The sequence below is a fragment of the Rhamphochromis sp. 'chilingali' genome (assembly GCF_963969265.1).
Source record: "Rhamphochromis sp. 'chilingali' genome assembly, chromosome: 7".
Lineage (NCBI taxonomy): Eukaryota > Metazoa > Chordata > Actinopteri > Cichliformes > Cichlidae > Rhamphochromis > Rhamphochromis sp. 'chilingali'.
The window spans coordinates 25127475-25142338 of record NC_137934.1 but is presented as its reverse complement, the minus strand read 5'-3'; the positions used below and the strand labels follow the sequence as shown (position 1 = coordinate 25142338).

The 14864-nt window shown below is 42.1% G+C and overlaps 3 protein-coding genes across 3 annotated transcripts; 1 reads left to right on the top strand and 2 right to left on the bottom strand.

Moving 5' to 3' along the window:
* Positions 1 to 3600: 3600 nt before the first annotated feature.
* atp6v1f (ATPase H+ transporting V1 subunit F) lies at positions 3601 to 5517 on the bottom strand. The gene is made up of 2 exons (XM_080886690.1): positions 5299 to 5517; positions 3601 to 4014 (listed from the first exon to the last, which is right to left on the bottom strand). Exons 1-2 carry the CDS (start codon positions 5454 to 5456, stop codon positions 3813 to 3815), a joined length of 360 nt encoding a protein of 119 aa, XP_080742816.1. The 5' UTR covers positions 5457 to 5517; the 3' UTR covers positions 3601 to 3812.
* A 263-nt stretch (positions 5518 to 5780) lies between these two features.
* lamtor4 (late endosomal/lysosomal adaptor, MAPK and MTOR activator 4) lies at positions 5781 to 7609 on the top strand. Its single transcript, XM_080886691.1, has 4 exons — positions 5781 to 5884; positions 6578 to 6661; positions 7036 to 7153; positions 7426 to 7609. The coding sequence occupies exons 1-4, from the start codon at positions 5882 to 5884 to the stop codon at positions 7521 to 7523; spliced, it is 303 nt and encodes a 100-aa protein (XP_080742817.1). The 5' UTR covers positions 5781 to 5881; the 3' UTR covers positions 7524 to 7609.
* A 2779-nt stretch (positions 7610 to 10388) lies between these two features.
* On the bottom strand, positions 10389 to 14136 carry LOC308399485 (ADP-ribosylation factor 4). Its single transcript, XM_080886781.1, has 6 exons — positions 13910 to 14136; positions 13311 to 13391; positions 12547 to 12656; positions 11843 to 11914; positions 11626 to 11751; positions 10389 to 10955 (listed from the first exon to the last, which is right to left on the bottom strand). The coding sequence occupies exons 1-6, from the start codon at positions 13974 to 13976 to the stop codon at positions 10869 to 10871; spliced, it is 543 nt and encodes a 180-aa protein (XP_080742907.1). The 5' UTR covers positions 13977 to 14136; the 3' UTR covers positions 10389 to 10868.
* Positions 14137 to 14864: the final 728 nt, after the last annotated feature.

Sequence of the window (14864 nt, the reverse complement as noted above, 5' to 3'; positions counted from 1 at the left end):
ATCACAAGGTTTAAAACTACTTATAAACACACACACACACAAAGTAACTCCACCAGAGCGCCTATTTCGGGTCACTTTTGCCGGTCCAAGCCCGGGTAAAGGAGCAGGGTTGGAATTGTGACATTAAAAAAACCAATAATTGCTAAAAGAAATTTAATTTGTAGTTCTAAATAAACTCTAAATGCATTTGGGACGTTTTTTACTCACTTTATGTCTCTTCCACGATGTTATTTCTCTCTCCAACAACATAGGTTACAATTAGATTAGCATGACCAATTATGCAAATTAGGCGATGACGTCATTTAGCGACTTCTAGCGACTTTTAGGACAACCAATAGCGATTTTCCTTACTGAGGAGTTGGCAACACTGAGCAGACAGAGGAGAACTGAAGTTCGACCAGGTACCAAAGCAAATCATCCGTACTGTACAAATAATGTAAATATGACGGTGTATCACGAAAGATTGATGTCAAACTGATCACTTGACCCATATTAGTTACTTGCTCTTCGAGTCAATCAACAAATGGCGAAATGAAAAGCCGAACAACAACAATGCTGTTTCTTTAGAGAGTCTTAGCTTACGTGTGTGTTTATTTCATATTTTCAGTTGTTTCCCTCCACGGCTAAATAAATCGGTTTCAGTAATGCACTGATATACAAGAATGGACATAAGGGGCTTCTTTCAAAGAAAAAACTCTGGTGGTATTTTATATATTATGCTTTGTATGTTGTTCAGTATATTTCTATGCAAAACAAGAGGAATTTCAATACACAGCAGTATATTCACAGTTGAAACCAGATATTTACATACACTTTATGGAAAACACAAGAACATTTTTTTACTGTACAACATCAATTTAGAGTAAACTTGTTTTGGTTAAATAAATATTGAAATATATTTTGAATTAGTTAAATGTCAGAATAAAGAGAGAGAGATCTGTCTATTTATTATCACTTTCATCAAATTTAGGAGCACATGTACACTAAGTTTATTGTTAATTAATAAGAAAACTCCAGAGGATTCCATTGTGAGCTGAAGAAGCTTCTGATAGGTTAGTAGAGTCCATGTGAGTAAATTGGTGGCACAGCTGTGGATGCATATAAGGCAAAACACAGAGCCTGTTTCTTTGACATGGGAAAATCAAGAGATATCAACCAAAACACCTGGAAAAGAATTGTGGAGCTCCATAAGTGTGGCTCAGTTTTGCATACAATTTGGTGCCATTTACAATTAAGAAATACAGATAGTTTCTCTCTTTACTCTTAAAGTTAACAAATGTGTTTTTTATATTTCTCAATCTAAAAAATAAACATTTAGTCTGATTTGATGTTACAATTAAAAAAGTGTTTTTATCTGAAGAGTTTGTAAATATGTGGTTTCAACTGTATATTTGATGATTGTCAGCACAAAGAGGGAGAGAGAGGAGCAGAGAGGGAGAGAGAGGAGAACGAGGACAGAACAGATGAACAAGAGCAGGTGAGACACACATGTTAGTCAAATGGTTGTTTACCAAAAGTATCACCGTATCATAGGTACTCATGTATCTCGTACCTAGTGTTTCTTTTTAGGTTTGTTATTTTTCAAATTTTACATTTATTAAGTTGTGCAGGCTTGTTTGCACAACAAAGATAAATAATTATATAAACTTTTCTCAATCTAAATAGTGGACTTTGGTAGAATTAAAAAATAAGTGTAGTGCAGGTCTATGATGATTTTTAGTGCTACTATCATCTAGTTTTGATTCTTGTTCTGTCTTGGTTAAATCCCAAGTAGTCCTGATTTTGAACTGTCGTAGTCCTGTTTTAATTCTGGATCAGTTCTGGGTCTGGTTGAATTGGGGTTTAGTCCCTGTGTCTTGATACAGCCCTGACCTTGTTCTGCCTTGCTGCTTAATTAAAAACCTAGCTTAAGGTGTCCTGCATATGTGATATATTTTTTTTTCCTATATGAAGTCATTCTTTTTTGAACAAAACTCAAAACAGAGCCTATTAATCTTTCAGTCATTTCTACCCCCCCAAAAAATAAATAAAAAAATCCCACATGCATACTACCCTTTTGGGCTAAGCCCCGGGTGTTTCAAATGCCTGGCTCCGCCTCTGCCCCATCCCATAAGCGTGCAGACTTTCAGGTTAATGTGGACTCGCTCTGAGGCTGACGATACAAAGACACTGAAGCACACGGAGAGTTCACAGACACGTGTGTGATCGATCAGCAGGACTTCAGGTTTATGATTTATTGATTGTTAAAGTCTGATGTGATGAACACAGAGCAGCTTCACTCTGATAAAAATATAGTTTTCAGGATTTTAGCTCTAGCGCATCAAAAGCAACAAAAACACAGTTTCAAAGTGATGACGATATCCCATTGTCCTTACCCTTACCTGTGGTCATTAGTTCTGGGGAGTAGCCAAAAGAATAAGGTTGCAGGTACAGGCAGCAGCAATGAGCTTCCTCTGAAGGGTGGCCGTGCTGTTCCTAGAGAAAGGGTGAGGATTTCAGTCATTTGAGAGGGGCTTAGAGTACTGCCGCTACTTCTCCACATTGAAAGGAGGTAGCTGAGGTCCTTCGATATCTGACCATGGCACCTCCTGCATTTGGATGAGGTCCCAAGGCAGACCCAGGACAGGCTGGAAAGTGTGTTAAATCTACTGAACAATACTTTTCACCTATTTTCATTTACAACATTTTTTTCTGACAGAAATGAGATAACTAAATAAAAAGTAATGCACAAGGACAAAAACTGTGACAAAATGTATCAACAATACGAGATCCAATCAGATGTTTTAGGTTGTGAAGAATCTCGCAACCAGTTTGGAAGTGATCCAGTCAGATGTAACTTCCTTGTACAGTAAGGTTAGATGAACACATCTGATCTGAAATGGTGCCGCTAGCTCGCCGTTTGTCATGAAAACACCTAGGAGGAAAAGAAGAGCAGACATGGTTCTTTGTGAGAACTTATTGAATCAGCTCTGCTGTAACGTTGGGATATTTACTCAACTAGAGAAATTAAGATGAATAATCACAACTGGTTGGGAAATGCCTCACTTGCCTCCGGATTAGCTGGTGGAAGAGGTTGGCAGAAAATGAACTATCATAAACAGCATCAAACATCTGGCTTACTCACACCTGTCTGCTGATTAGCTCATTTCTCCTCCTCCATTGTGAGGCTCAGTTGGATAACAGGGAGCTTTATTATGAAAATCCCATCAAAGACTTCCTGTTAGCTTCATTAAGCTCAGACCAAGCAAACTTTATCCTCAAGTTCTTGAATGACCTCTGGCCTTTGTGTAAGTTATTTGGGAATTTCTCAGGTCGTGACCCCTGCTGCAGCTCACAGATGTTCTGAGTTGTGGGTTCATGGATCCTGGTGTTTAGGCCAGGGTGTCTTGAAAGTTACTGAAGGACCTCCACACAGACACCAGGAGGACAAAAATACACAGAATTCCGGATGGCGCTGTGAGGAGTTTGTCTGCTGCTGACTGACACTGCCCATTTCTGCTGGTGTTTAAACCTTAAAGCTCATCACACCTGAGGCTGGAAACAAGGAGTAGACGTGTGTGCATCCATCAAATTAAACAAAAAATAACTTTAAACAACAAGTTTATTTATTCATTTATTCGCACATCTGTTCACGTTTATAAGTTAACACATCTGGAACAAACACCTAGGAGGAGGGGCAGGTCACATGACTCAATCAGGTTTGGCCTAAAAACGATCACATGGGCATACATCCCTTCCTGGAAATAAAAGTAAACATCACAGCACAAACACATCAGGACAAATCTGTGAACCGCATCAGCGCAACTCGCTGTCTATCGGAAGTCTTCGGCAGAGAACATGCCCTTGGCACGGCGCAGGATGGAGTCCTTGGACGCATCGTACGGGTGCTCTTTGGACGGGATCTCCAGCACGGCCGGGATCGACTGCATGTGGGCATCAATGGCGTGCCGGATCATCTCAGCGATGAACTGATTTATCAGGATGATACCAATGTCGTTACGTGCCAGGAAGCTCCTGCAGAGGAGAAGAAAAAGAATAGCCCCGTCAGGCTGCCACGCCAAAGTCCAGTCACAATTTAACATCCTCAGAACCCGAGAAGAACCAGCGGAGGTGTAACAGGAAGTAAATGAAGGCGTGGTGTTTCTGAGAGTCTCGGAGGACTAACATTTCTCTCTGGTCTGTTTGTTACTGCTGAGCTTAACACAGGAAGTCAGACAATTCAAATTATTGTCAATTTAACATCATCCGTCTCTAACGGTGGGTTACAGAGGTTTAGATGTAAAGGATATTCGCAGATGAGCAGATGAGTTTGTAGAGAACACAGGAATTCCTAATCTGAAACATCTCTGTAAGAGCTGGTCTGTTTTAAGATATCAAAAACATTTCCAAACTCAACAGTGATCATTGAAATCAGCTGATTTTTGAATGGAGTCTGGTGTGTGTCACACAGCACATGAGGCCATCAAGGAAAATTTCAGGAATACAACCCCAAAGCACCAGACCAACTTCTCTGAAACTAACTGATAAATGCAAGTCAACAATTAAACAAAAGGAAAAAATGTGTGAAGCAATCATAAAAGATTATATATTATAAAATATCATAATTAATATAAAGTATTTAAATTTTTGCTGATATTAAATCCTTCATTGAAAATGCTGATTTCATACAGATTTAATAAAAAGCTCTGGTTCTTCAATAGAGTCCGGTGTGAGAGCTAACATGCTACATTTACAAAGATCGCGATTATTTATGTGCAGTTTTAATGAAGTCAGAAAGACTGAATAACTATTAAAATACAATGATTTCTGAAATCAGGTTCAGGAATCCACAGAAACAGACTGAAGTCTTTTCTAATTTTACGGCATTTAACAGGTTAAGTTCATTTCATGGAGATTAGCTGAGAGCTGGATTAATATATTGATCGGCTGATCAATCCATTACACTCTATCCGAGATCATCTAAGGGCTGAAAACTCAGGATGCTGGATGTAGTTACAGACTGGGCCCAAATACACCAGAATCCATTCTTATTTTCATCAAAAAAAAGCAGCCGGCCTCCTGTCCTACAACCAGTGTTTTTGAAGTCACCGAGGGGTTAATACGGTTCCAGGCTGGTGCCGTCCGAATTATAATAAAACCGATCTGACTTTTGACCCACGAGGACCACCGAGACCTTCGGTCAGGTGACACTGACAGAAACACGTGAAAGGAGCGTTAAATCGGCTGATTTTTTAACACATTTTGGTGTGTGTGTGTGTGTGTGTGTGTGTGTGTGTGTGTGTGTGGAGTCCATCTTACTTGAAAGTCTCCTCGATCTCGGTGATGCTTGTGTCCTTCTCCACCACCAGGAAGTTCGGTTTCCGGTTCTTGTTCAGTTCTCCGATCCCGCCGAGCAAGAAGCCCGTGCACGTGTCCTCGTCTCCGATCACGGCGATCAGTTTCCCGCGGCCGGCCATCACGGAGATGCAGGTGAGATTCCCGGAGAGAAACACTCAGCTTCACGGGACACGTCATGTGAGGGATCAGCTGACCTGCACTTCCGCTTCAATATGGCGCCCCCTATAGAAATTAAAAAAATATGAACATCACTCGTTTATTTATGTGTTTTATTTTATTTTCATCTTTATCGGGCAACAATGAGGTCATATTTAGACAGCAACGTCCTCGACATTAATCCAAACATTCCTAAAATGTCACAAACGTTTATTCTTATTTATTTGATAATCGGGACAAGCACCGACCGTCAGTCCCGAACTGTGCGTGAGTGTCTGTGTCTGTCTCTTTTGTCCGACAGCACATGAAGGCCTCATCAGTCACGTGAGGCTCTGCGATAAAGACGGAAATGCGCAGCTGTGGGCTGTAGAAGCAGAAGAAGACGAACATGGTGAGTTTAAAGTTTTACTTTGATTCTCGTTTTGGGTTTTTTGTTTGTTTGTTTGTTTTTTAATTCAGCGTTCAGGGCCTCGGTGAGGCGTTCACGGATCTCGGACTGTCCGCTGTGTGCCGTTCACTAACGCTGTTAGCGTCCTCTTAGCCTCTCTATGAACAAGGAGGATAAACACGCGGAAATGCTTCCCTTCAAAAAATGAAAACCAGAGCGTTCCAAGGGTGAAGCTTGGAGCTCTCTTCAGAGTTATAATCACTGATAATCGGGCTCAATGCAAATACCTGCGGGACAGCAACAGCGCCCTCTGCAGGAAGGGAGTGGTACAAACAGAGAGGAGGGGGAGTGACGTTCGAAGCGGGTTTACCTGCGCCCTGGGGTCTCAACTGTGTTCCTGTGAAACGGGGAGTGTGTGTCATGTATGCAGGACGAATGTAACCATGGTAAACAAGAAACCATCTTTAAATGGGTAACCCCATTGGCACCTGAGGACCACAGGTCGTACCTGATGAAGATGCAGAATTATTACTGGACGAATGATCTAAGGCTGTTTAGTGAGTCTCTGAAGCTTCGACCTGAGGAAACACACTTCTTGTTCTGCTGATCTTCGTTTATCAGTGAACCAATGAGTCATCAAACATCACTTCCTTTTAGCTTCATAATGTTATCCTGATGATGTCGTCATTCTTTCAGGCCACAGCGGCGCTCACTGCGGGTCTGGAGCGGATCCCGGACCAGCTTGGGTACCTGGTCATCAGTGAGGATGGTGTCCTGGCCGTGAGTCTCTCTGAGCTTTCAGATGTTCAGTTCACAAAGAACTTCTTTATGAGTGCAGTTTGGTCTTTATTTAACCACGCTCATTGTTAAATAAGGTGATTTCTGCAAGTAGTCTGGTGCTCAGGCTAGTTTGGTCACACAGAGACCAGACTCCATTTAGATTTAAGCTCATTTAACATTTCTACAGGTTAAACTGAATTCACATTTGATACTGCGAGCTGAACTCTGCTCTTTTCTCAGATTATTCTGGATTATTAAAGTGCTGTAAACAGGGGGAAATATGGATCCTCAGATTATTAAAATAGATTAAAGAGTTGAGTTAAGTCTATTGATCAGAAGAGGATCAAAGTGATTGATTATTGATTACTGATCAGTCTGCAGGCGAGCTGGAGAATGACGAGCACACAGCAGGTGTCATGATGCAGATGGTTCGAACAGCAAGTCGCTTCAGGTTATCAGGATCAGCTGATCCACCTTTCAAACGCATGTCAGGTATCACAAATACACCTGCACGGTCACTTTATCAGCTTCAGTAAAAACAAACATGACTCAGGTGTTTTGCTTTGTTTTTCTCAGACCTGTTAATGATGTCATCACTGTCACATGATTCAAACCTGGTGCATCATCATCAGCAACGTTTTCATGTATTTGATGAGCATGTTGTTCATGTTGCATGATGGGATACAAAGCTCAGGTGGAACCCTGTGACTTCAGATGGACTAACCTGTGTGTGTGTGTGTGTGTGTGTGTGTGTGTGTCTGCAGTGATCCTGGACGACTTTGTGTACACGGTGACGGTCTCTGGTCAGAAGGTCTTTGTGGTCAAACGTCAGCACAACCAGCAAGAGCCAATCAGTGTGTAGAAGCTCAGCTGGGTTACAGAGTTGCCATGACGATGATGTTTTTGATGTTTAAAGTTTGTGTGAAATAAAAGTTTTTGAACATGAAACTTTTGGTCTGATCGAGTGGAACTGTGAAGGTGGTAATGCTGAGCATCCTACCTGTAGGACCTGCTGTGAGCAGACCCTGAAAACATGGTTTAACCTTTGTGCCCACCAATTTTCCATCCTTTCGACACCTTCGTGTACAAAAATGTAGACACACAAAGTCTGCCATAAAGTCCTCATACAGTAACATTTTGTTCTGCTTTCTGGGAAACGTGGCCGAATGTTCTAATCGTGGTCGTTGGCCCGCTCCCTTGGTGGCTCAGTTTGGCTGGGTGTCGGGTGGTCCTGGGTGCCTGGGGCCATGCTCTCAACGCTTACCAGGGTGGTTGGCCTCTAGCAGGATCGACTGTCCACTGCCTCTGGTCCTCTGTGGCTGTCACCTCATGTGGGGCCTCCCTCCCTTCTGCTGGGATGGGTGTGCAGAAGTCACCGGGATGTGTGGTCTCAGGTCATTGGTACATTTGGGGGCTGCAGCTGGTGCGGTTGTCCTGGTTCCATCTGTCTGCCTCGGGGCATTGCTGCAGTTTCTCACCCTCATTATACATTTGTGACAAAGACACAGGCATTCTCACACTCATCTACTTGTATATACTCACTCATATATAATACCTGAAATAACAAACACAAATGGATAAATAAAAAAAACATTCACATGAAGGAGGAGCCTATTAGATTCTATCGAGTTTTTTTTGAAAAAGCAAAATGTGTTGGGCACCAGCGAGCCATCACATAATTCTGATTGCAAAAGCATGACATTCTTGCATTTTTGCCAGTTATGACATGAAGCCATGTGACCACCAGGGGGCCCCAAGAGTAATTTATATGGAAATCAACATCTGATTCATCGATGGAAACAGAACAGACAGGCTTTGTGTGTGATGGATGCATGTGTGGGTGAGGATGTGCAGGTCCTGCAGCATGTGACCTGGTGCCCTCTACAAATAGACGGGATCCACTTGCAGGTGGAAGAAGAGCTTCTTTTTAGACCTGTGCAGAACCAGTACACATCTCTCTTTCTGCTCAAGCTGATGGTAGCAGTGACAGCATCTGTGTTTTCTGTGAGGGCAGGAGCAGAGGTCTGTCACTCTGCCACCATTGCTCCAGGTCTTTCTCCTTCTCTCATTACTAATGAAAGGTTTCCTCAGCCAAGCTGCAAGCTTATTGGCTGTGAAAGCAATCAGGTGCATAAACATGCTAACAGGAGTTTTTGTTTGAATACAGTAAAAGCAGGAGGCCATATTTATCCTGAAGACCCTCTGCAAAGATACATCTCTACAAGACAGGGGTGGGCAACTCCAGGGCTTGAGGGCCGGTGTCCTGCAGGTTTTAGATGTGTCCTTGATCCAACACAGCTGATTCAAATGGCTAAATTACCTGCTCAACATGTCTTGAAGTTCTACAGAGGCTGGTAATGAAGTAATCATTTGATTCAGGTGTGTTGACCCAGGGTGATGTCTAAAACCTGCAGGACACCGGCCCTCGAGTCCTGGAGTTGCCTATCCCTGCTCCAAGATGACCTATATTCACCCCCAAATTATTAGTGCATGTTTACAGATTTACACACACTCTCAGATACACGCACACACTACACAAAAAATACTAATGCAATCAAATTGATTTTGTTGCTGATCTTTAACACGTCCCATCCCCATACTATTTATCATATGGAAAATATTTAGTTTTGTGAGTTTTTTTCAAAAATATTCAGCTGTTTAAACTGGCATTTAAAGGGTTAAAGTCCTGAAAATAATTTAACATTTGATCATTTTGAAAAAGGCTTATGTTGATTTAGTGATTTATGAAAAAAAAAAAAAGCAGAAAAATTATTGCTGTATGAGGATTTTATGGCAGATTTTCTCCGTGTACATTTGGACACAAAGATGTCAAAAAGGTTTACAATGCATTAAAAGTATGGATGACATGTGAGAGTTAAAAATGCTTGATTATAAAAAAATTTGACCCAACATTTCCTGCAAAAGTTCATGCCACAAGCTATAACATAGACACATCGATTGGCAAATCAAAAAAAAAAAAAGTTGAAAAGAATGAAATGCACAAAGATGCCCAAGGAGGGCAGAAGGGTTAAACAAAACTTTTTGGACTTGACAGTAGAAGTCTGAGCTCCGCCTCAATTTTAATCCAGGTGCTCTTCAGACACCAAGACCAGGGGGGCATTCCAAAGGTTCCTCCTGTCTCCTATTCCTGACCCATTTTCCTTCACCTCACTGAGGTGATTAGGACAGCCTAACCTGTGAAGACCGCCTCACAGTCGACTCTACTTAATGACGTGATGCCGGATGTCCGATGGACTACAAAACACCTAGCTTACTTTGCTGTGTTCTGTTGTTTTATGGCGGTCACATAAATGACAACAGGCTGTGACAAACGTTCTTCATGAACGGTCAGATTGCCTCACGTCTCTAGCAGCACACTTAATGCTAAAGTGCTCACACTGGATTATTTTGGTTTGCAGGCCTGCGGTTCTCCTTCCTCTTGGTCTTTGAGCCGTCCCACTCGCAGCTGATTTGTTTTTTTTTTACTTAAGTGAAGCAGCTGCATCTTCATATTTAAATGATAAATAAATATAAACAGAACATCCCGGAGATACACAGTCTCAATCATTTTCCGCACTTAGTAAATCAGTCCAGTAGCCCATAAAGTTAAATCCAATATGTGATTGGTGGATCAAAGGTCAGCAAGAGATCTTCAGGCCTATGTAAACATCTCATCGGGCCGTTAACGCTGAATAAAGTTTCTCAAACAGAAAGCAGAACACACAGGTGAGAAGAAAAAAAACCTTTATTGCATCATGGTCTCAGTTTCTCCTTCACTTTGATAAGGAATGACGAGGCTGCCATACTTGGCTCTATGGAATGAGTCTTCACACGACCAGGTGACCATCACCTGTCATAATTCCCGCCCCCAATGCCCAGGTGACTGTCACTTGCCGTAAGCCCCGCCCCTCCCCCTGTCACATGAATCTGAGTTAAAACATGCGGATTAAAAGAAAGAAGATCTAACAAACACCTGAAGAACAGAAGAAGAGGATGATGGGAAATCAAGGTGAGCTCAGAGTCCATGACATCACTTCCTCCTACAGACACACAGGTATAATTTAAAAAAAAAAAAAAAGAAGAAAAAAAAAAAAAGAAAAAAAAGAAACATGGAGCGATGACACGCTCCTCCTCCTCCTCTTCCTCATCTGTACACGGTGACATCAGCGGCTGAAATCAGTCTGCTTTCTACTTCCTGTCAGGTGGTCTAACGCTTCGACAGCTCATTGGACAGCCAGTCCAGTCCCTCGTACAGACCTGTGCCCTGCGTCGCACAGGTGGCCTGCACGTGCCACTGAAACACACACAGATCAGCATCGGTGAGCAGGCAGGTACAGGGAGCACACACAAGTGAGTTTACCTGTCTAAACAGATTTAGCTCCATGAGTTTGTGACAGTGACATCAAGACCCCTGAGTGGATTTTCTAACAACCAATTAGGATGCAACTGTAAAATTAAAACCCAAGGGTTCCGCCCACTGGCACTGACATCACAGATTACCAACAGAGGGAGATATTTTATTTCAAGCCAACATGAAAATACTCGCGATTACAAAGACATTATCAACACTTTACATGTACATCCATATCAGCCACCTAACTTAATCGATTCTGATGATTAATGGAATTATTTTTGCTCACTACCCACATGGCTTTAAATATATAATTTCCCCCTGCTGGTAGTGCAGATTACTGCAGCTTCAACATGAAGCTTTGTCGCGATATGGGGTTGGCTGATGTGCTCAGAGCGCTACCACTAGAACAATGCTGCGGGCTCATTTGAGGTCACCCCACTGTCTCCCGTTTTGTATACTGATTGACTGATTATTGATTTCACAATTACAGAACTGAGCAAGAAAAAAAGCTGAGAACTTAGATCGTCAGTCAATAAACCATGGAGGGAAACATGAGAAACAGAACTGAGTCTGTAGTACTGATCAGTGCGGGTGGGTTATTGATCCTTACGGTTCTGCTGCGCAGGCTGTGCAGACCCAGCTTATCGGTGAGCTCGCTGACACCCATGGCGTTCGGGAGATCCTGTTTGTTGGCGAACACTAGAAGTACCGCGTCCTTCAGCTCGTCCTCCTGGACCTGCACAGAGTCATGTGACATACAGTCAGTGGTTTCCATGACAATCATGAGTCTAATGATGCGTAACTGTAAAGTGAACAAAGGGACTGACCATCTTAGAGAGCTCCTCCGCCGACTCGGCGACTCGCTCCCTGTCATTACTGTCCACCACGAAGATCAGACCCTGTGATCAATACATCAGTCATCGATACAATTAATACATCAATACAGTGACTAATGGATCCTGCCCAGTGAAAGTCTGTGCTGTGTTTGTCGTGCTGCAGAGTCAGGGATCTAAAATAAGCTCCTCAGGTGTTTCTGAGGGGGAACGCAGCCGTGTTAGGATAACCTGCGCAGGTCTCATGTTTGACTTTGTAGACTGTTCAATAACTCATTTCTTTTATTAACATGCATATACACATAAATGTCACTTCTATTCGTACACATGTTTGACATTCTTCAATGTATTTTATACTTTTAGATTTATTTGTATAGAATTATTTCAATGGACAGCAAATCCACTGCAACTTCATTCAAATATGCACTCACTGTTCTGATAAATTATGCTATTCTATTCTATGTGACTTACTGCTAAAGAATGTATGGATATAAAGATATGATGAGATAGAGGATATAAATGAGGATTTTACTATAGATGAATATCTCAGGACAGATCAGATCAGTGAGGGGTCACAGAAGAAAACCTCTCATGTATGTCCACGTAAACATAACTGAAGCAGATCAACCTGAACGTCTCGTTCCTCAGAGAGAGAAAAGCCCCACACCTGCCTGCACCTGAGAGTTCCGCTTCTGTACCTGTGTGTTCTGGAAGTAGTGTCGCCACAGAGGTCTGATCTTGTCCTGACCGCCAACATCCCAAACTGTGAAGCAGATGTTCTTGTATTCGACTGTCTCCACGTTAAAGCCTGAACACACAACCACACACACACACAGAGTTGTGAACAGGTGACTCTTTGTCAAATTATAAAGAAAAACTTTTAACGACCTTCAAACATTCCAAGTCACAGGAAATGGAATCACTGACAGGAAACTACACATCCCATCAGCCCGCTGAGAACCAACAGTAAATATCACAGTACAACAGTGACTGTAACAGTATATAATGTTAGAGTGAAGCAGTAGCACTGAAATACCTGCACAGAGGAGGTCTATAAAAGTTTGTTTCAGTTCTCCATGATTGTAGTTTTAATGGTTACATATCTACAGCTGTGTAAACGTTGGTGGTGTGTATAAGTTTAGTTTGTATTTACCTGCTTTAACCGTTTGTTTTCACCATCGTGTGTGTTTGTCTGCACTTTCATCATTTGTGTTTCTTGTTTTGGTACTTTATTTATTCAAACTAACAGGTGACTCTTATTCTAAAAGGTCACTTGACCTGTAGACGCAGACTTTTAATTTGAAATGAGAAGTTTAAAGGAAATTGTGCAAGTGCAAGCACACCTGGCGAATCCACACTGAAACCGATCAGATCTGATCAATATGTTTAAACCACCTGACTACACAGCCGGCTGATTATTGATCACATGACCTCATCTTGTCCCTGAGTCCTGATGACGTACCGATGGTGGGGATGGTGGTGACGATCTCTCCGAGCTTCAGTTTGTAGAGGATCGTAGTTTTCCCAGCAGCGTCCAAACCGACTGAAACACACATCAAAGATTAATCCCACATTAATTAAATGTTTCACAGTGGTTCAAGTTTAACCCGAGATTACTTAAACCTCATACAGTGAATAAAGACTAATCTGAGATTACTTAAACTTAGATCAGAGTCCAGCTGCTGGTTTAAAGCTCAGATCAAACCGGGTTTAATGTTTTTTATGGACTTAATAAAATGACACCGGTACAGTTTTAAGCTTAACCCCAGATTAAAACATTTTAACCCCAGTTTAACCCCCGTCTAGACCCCAATTTAACTAGGTTTAACGGACTGTTTTCAGCCTGCTTCCTTCCGTTAGCTCCGAGCTAACAGCCTCTTGCTTCTCCGAGCCGGACTTTTGCTTCTCCCTGCACGGGAAGATCGGGCCCGCGGTCCGCAGGACTCGGCGAGCGGGTTCCTGGTAAAAATGAGTCGGTGTGTGGTGCTGGTGAGCCCGCGGAGCCGCTTGCAGCCGCCCCGGAGCCCGGCCGGTTAGCTCGTTAGCCTAGCCCCCGCTTACCCATCAGGATCCTCATCTGTTTCTTCCCGAACAGTCTGGAGAACAGCGACGAGATTGTGAGGCCCATGGCTGCGGAGAGGAGGAGGTGGCAGGTCACACACTGACAGCGGGTAGAGCCGGAGATCCGGGAGCAGCAGCGGAATGGAGCCGAGAAGGCGCGGAGCAGAGCGAACTGAGGGCGCAGCTCCTCTCGGTGCCACGTCCAGGCCAACGCGGAACAAATGACGTCACTGCTGCGCTTAAAAAAAAAAACTTTATTAACAGCATAGCAAACACCGCGGCGTTCACTGTTCGCTCAAACACCGTACATTCGAGCTCTGCGCATGAAGTGAAGTTCATGAGCTGCGAGGAACACTTTCGGCTCCGGGACAGCCATTTATATTAATACGTTTAATTTATATGTATATATGTCACTATGGTCACGTCATTATACAACAGAACATAACAAAGTGAAATACACACGTACTGATTGTGTGACAGTGCTAAAAACATATATGTGTGTAGAATAATAAAGCGTTTTCTATTGAAGAACGGAGGAGCAGAATTTAATACACAGAATCATGAAAATATTTTCAATCAATGATCAACCAACAAAGTTAAAATTAAGTTCTAATAGATTATTTTTAATCTATTATTTTGTTTTTTTGTTAATCATAGTTCAACAAATTTCCCACGTGTGGGACTAATAAAGGTTATCTTATCTTCTAAAATTTGTACAAAATAAGAAAAAAAATGTTTTCTCCCAATAAACAATCAATTCAAAATACTGTATTGCTTTCAGAAATGTTAAACATATTAATGGTAAATATATATATCTGCTTTATTGGTTGTGTTTGGCTGTTTATTTAATTTAAATCAGTGAGTTTTTAATTTAAATCAGCTAAAAAAAAATAAAAATCATCCTATTTTGCATTTTCCTGACGTCCGTGAACAAAGTAGTAAACTCCCGCCTCCT

Coding starts and splice junctions, on each gene's coding strand:
- atp6v1f (XM_080886690.1), bottom strand. CDS start 5,456: ATGGCCGGCCGCGGGAAACTGATCGCCGTGATCGGAGACGAGGACACG. Junction 4,015..5,298: donor GAGATCGAGGAGACTTTCAA/GTAAGATGGACT, acceptor TCTCCTCTGCAG/GAGCTTCCTGGCACGTAACG.
- LOC308399485 (XM_080886781.1), bottom strand. CDS start 13,976: ATGGGCCTCACAATCTCGTCGCTGTTCTCCAGACTGTTCGGGAAGAAA. Junction 13,392..13,909: donor ACAGATGAGGATCCTGATGG/GTAAGCGGGGGC, acceptor TGTGTGTTTCAG/TCGGTTTGGACGCTGCTGGG. Junction 11,915..12,546: donor ACTACTTCCAGAACACACAG/GTACAGAAGCGG, acceptor TATTGATCACAG/GGTCTGATCTTCGTGGTGGA.
- lamtor4 (XM_080886691.1), top strand. Junction 6,662..7,035: donor GTGAGGATGGTGTCCTGGCC/GTGAGTCTCTCT, acceptor ATTACTGATCAG/TCTGCAGGCGAGCTGGAGAA. Junction 7,154..7,425: donor ACCTTTCAAACGCATGTCAG/GTATCACAAATA, acceptor GTGTGTCTGCAG/TGATCCTGGACGACTTTGTG.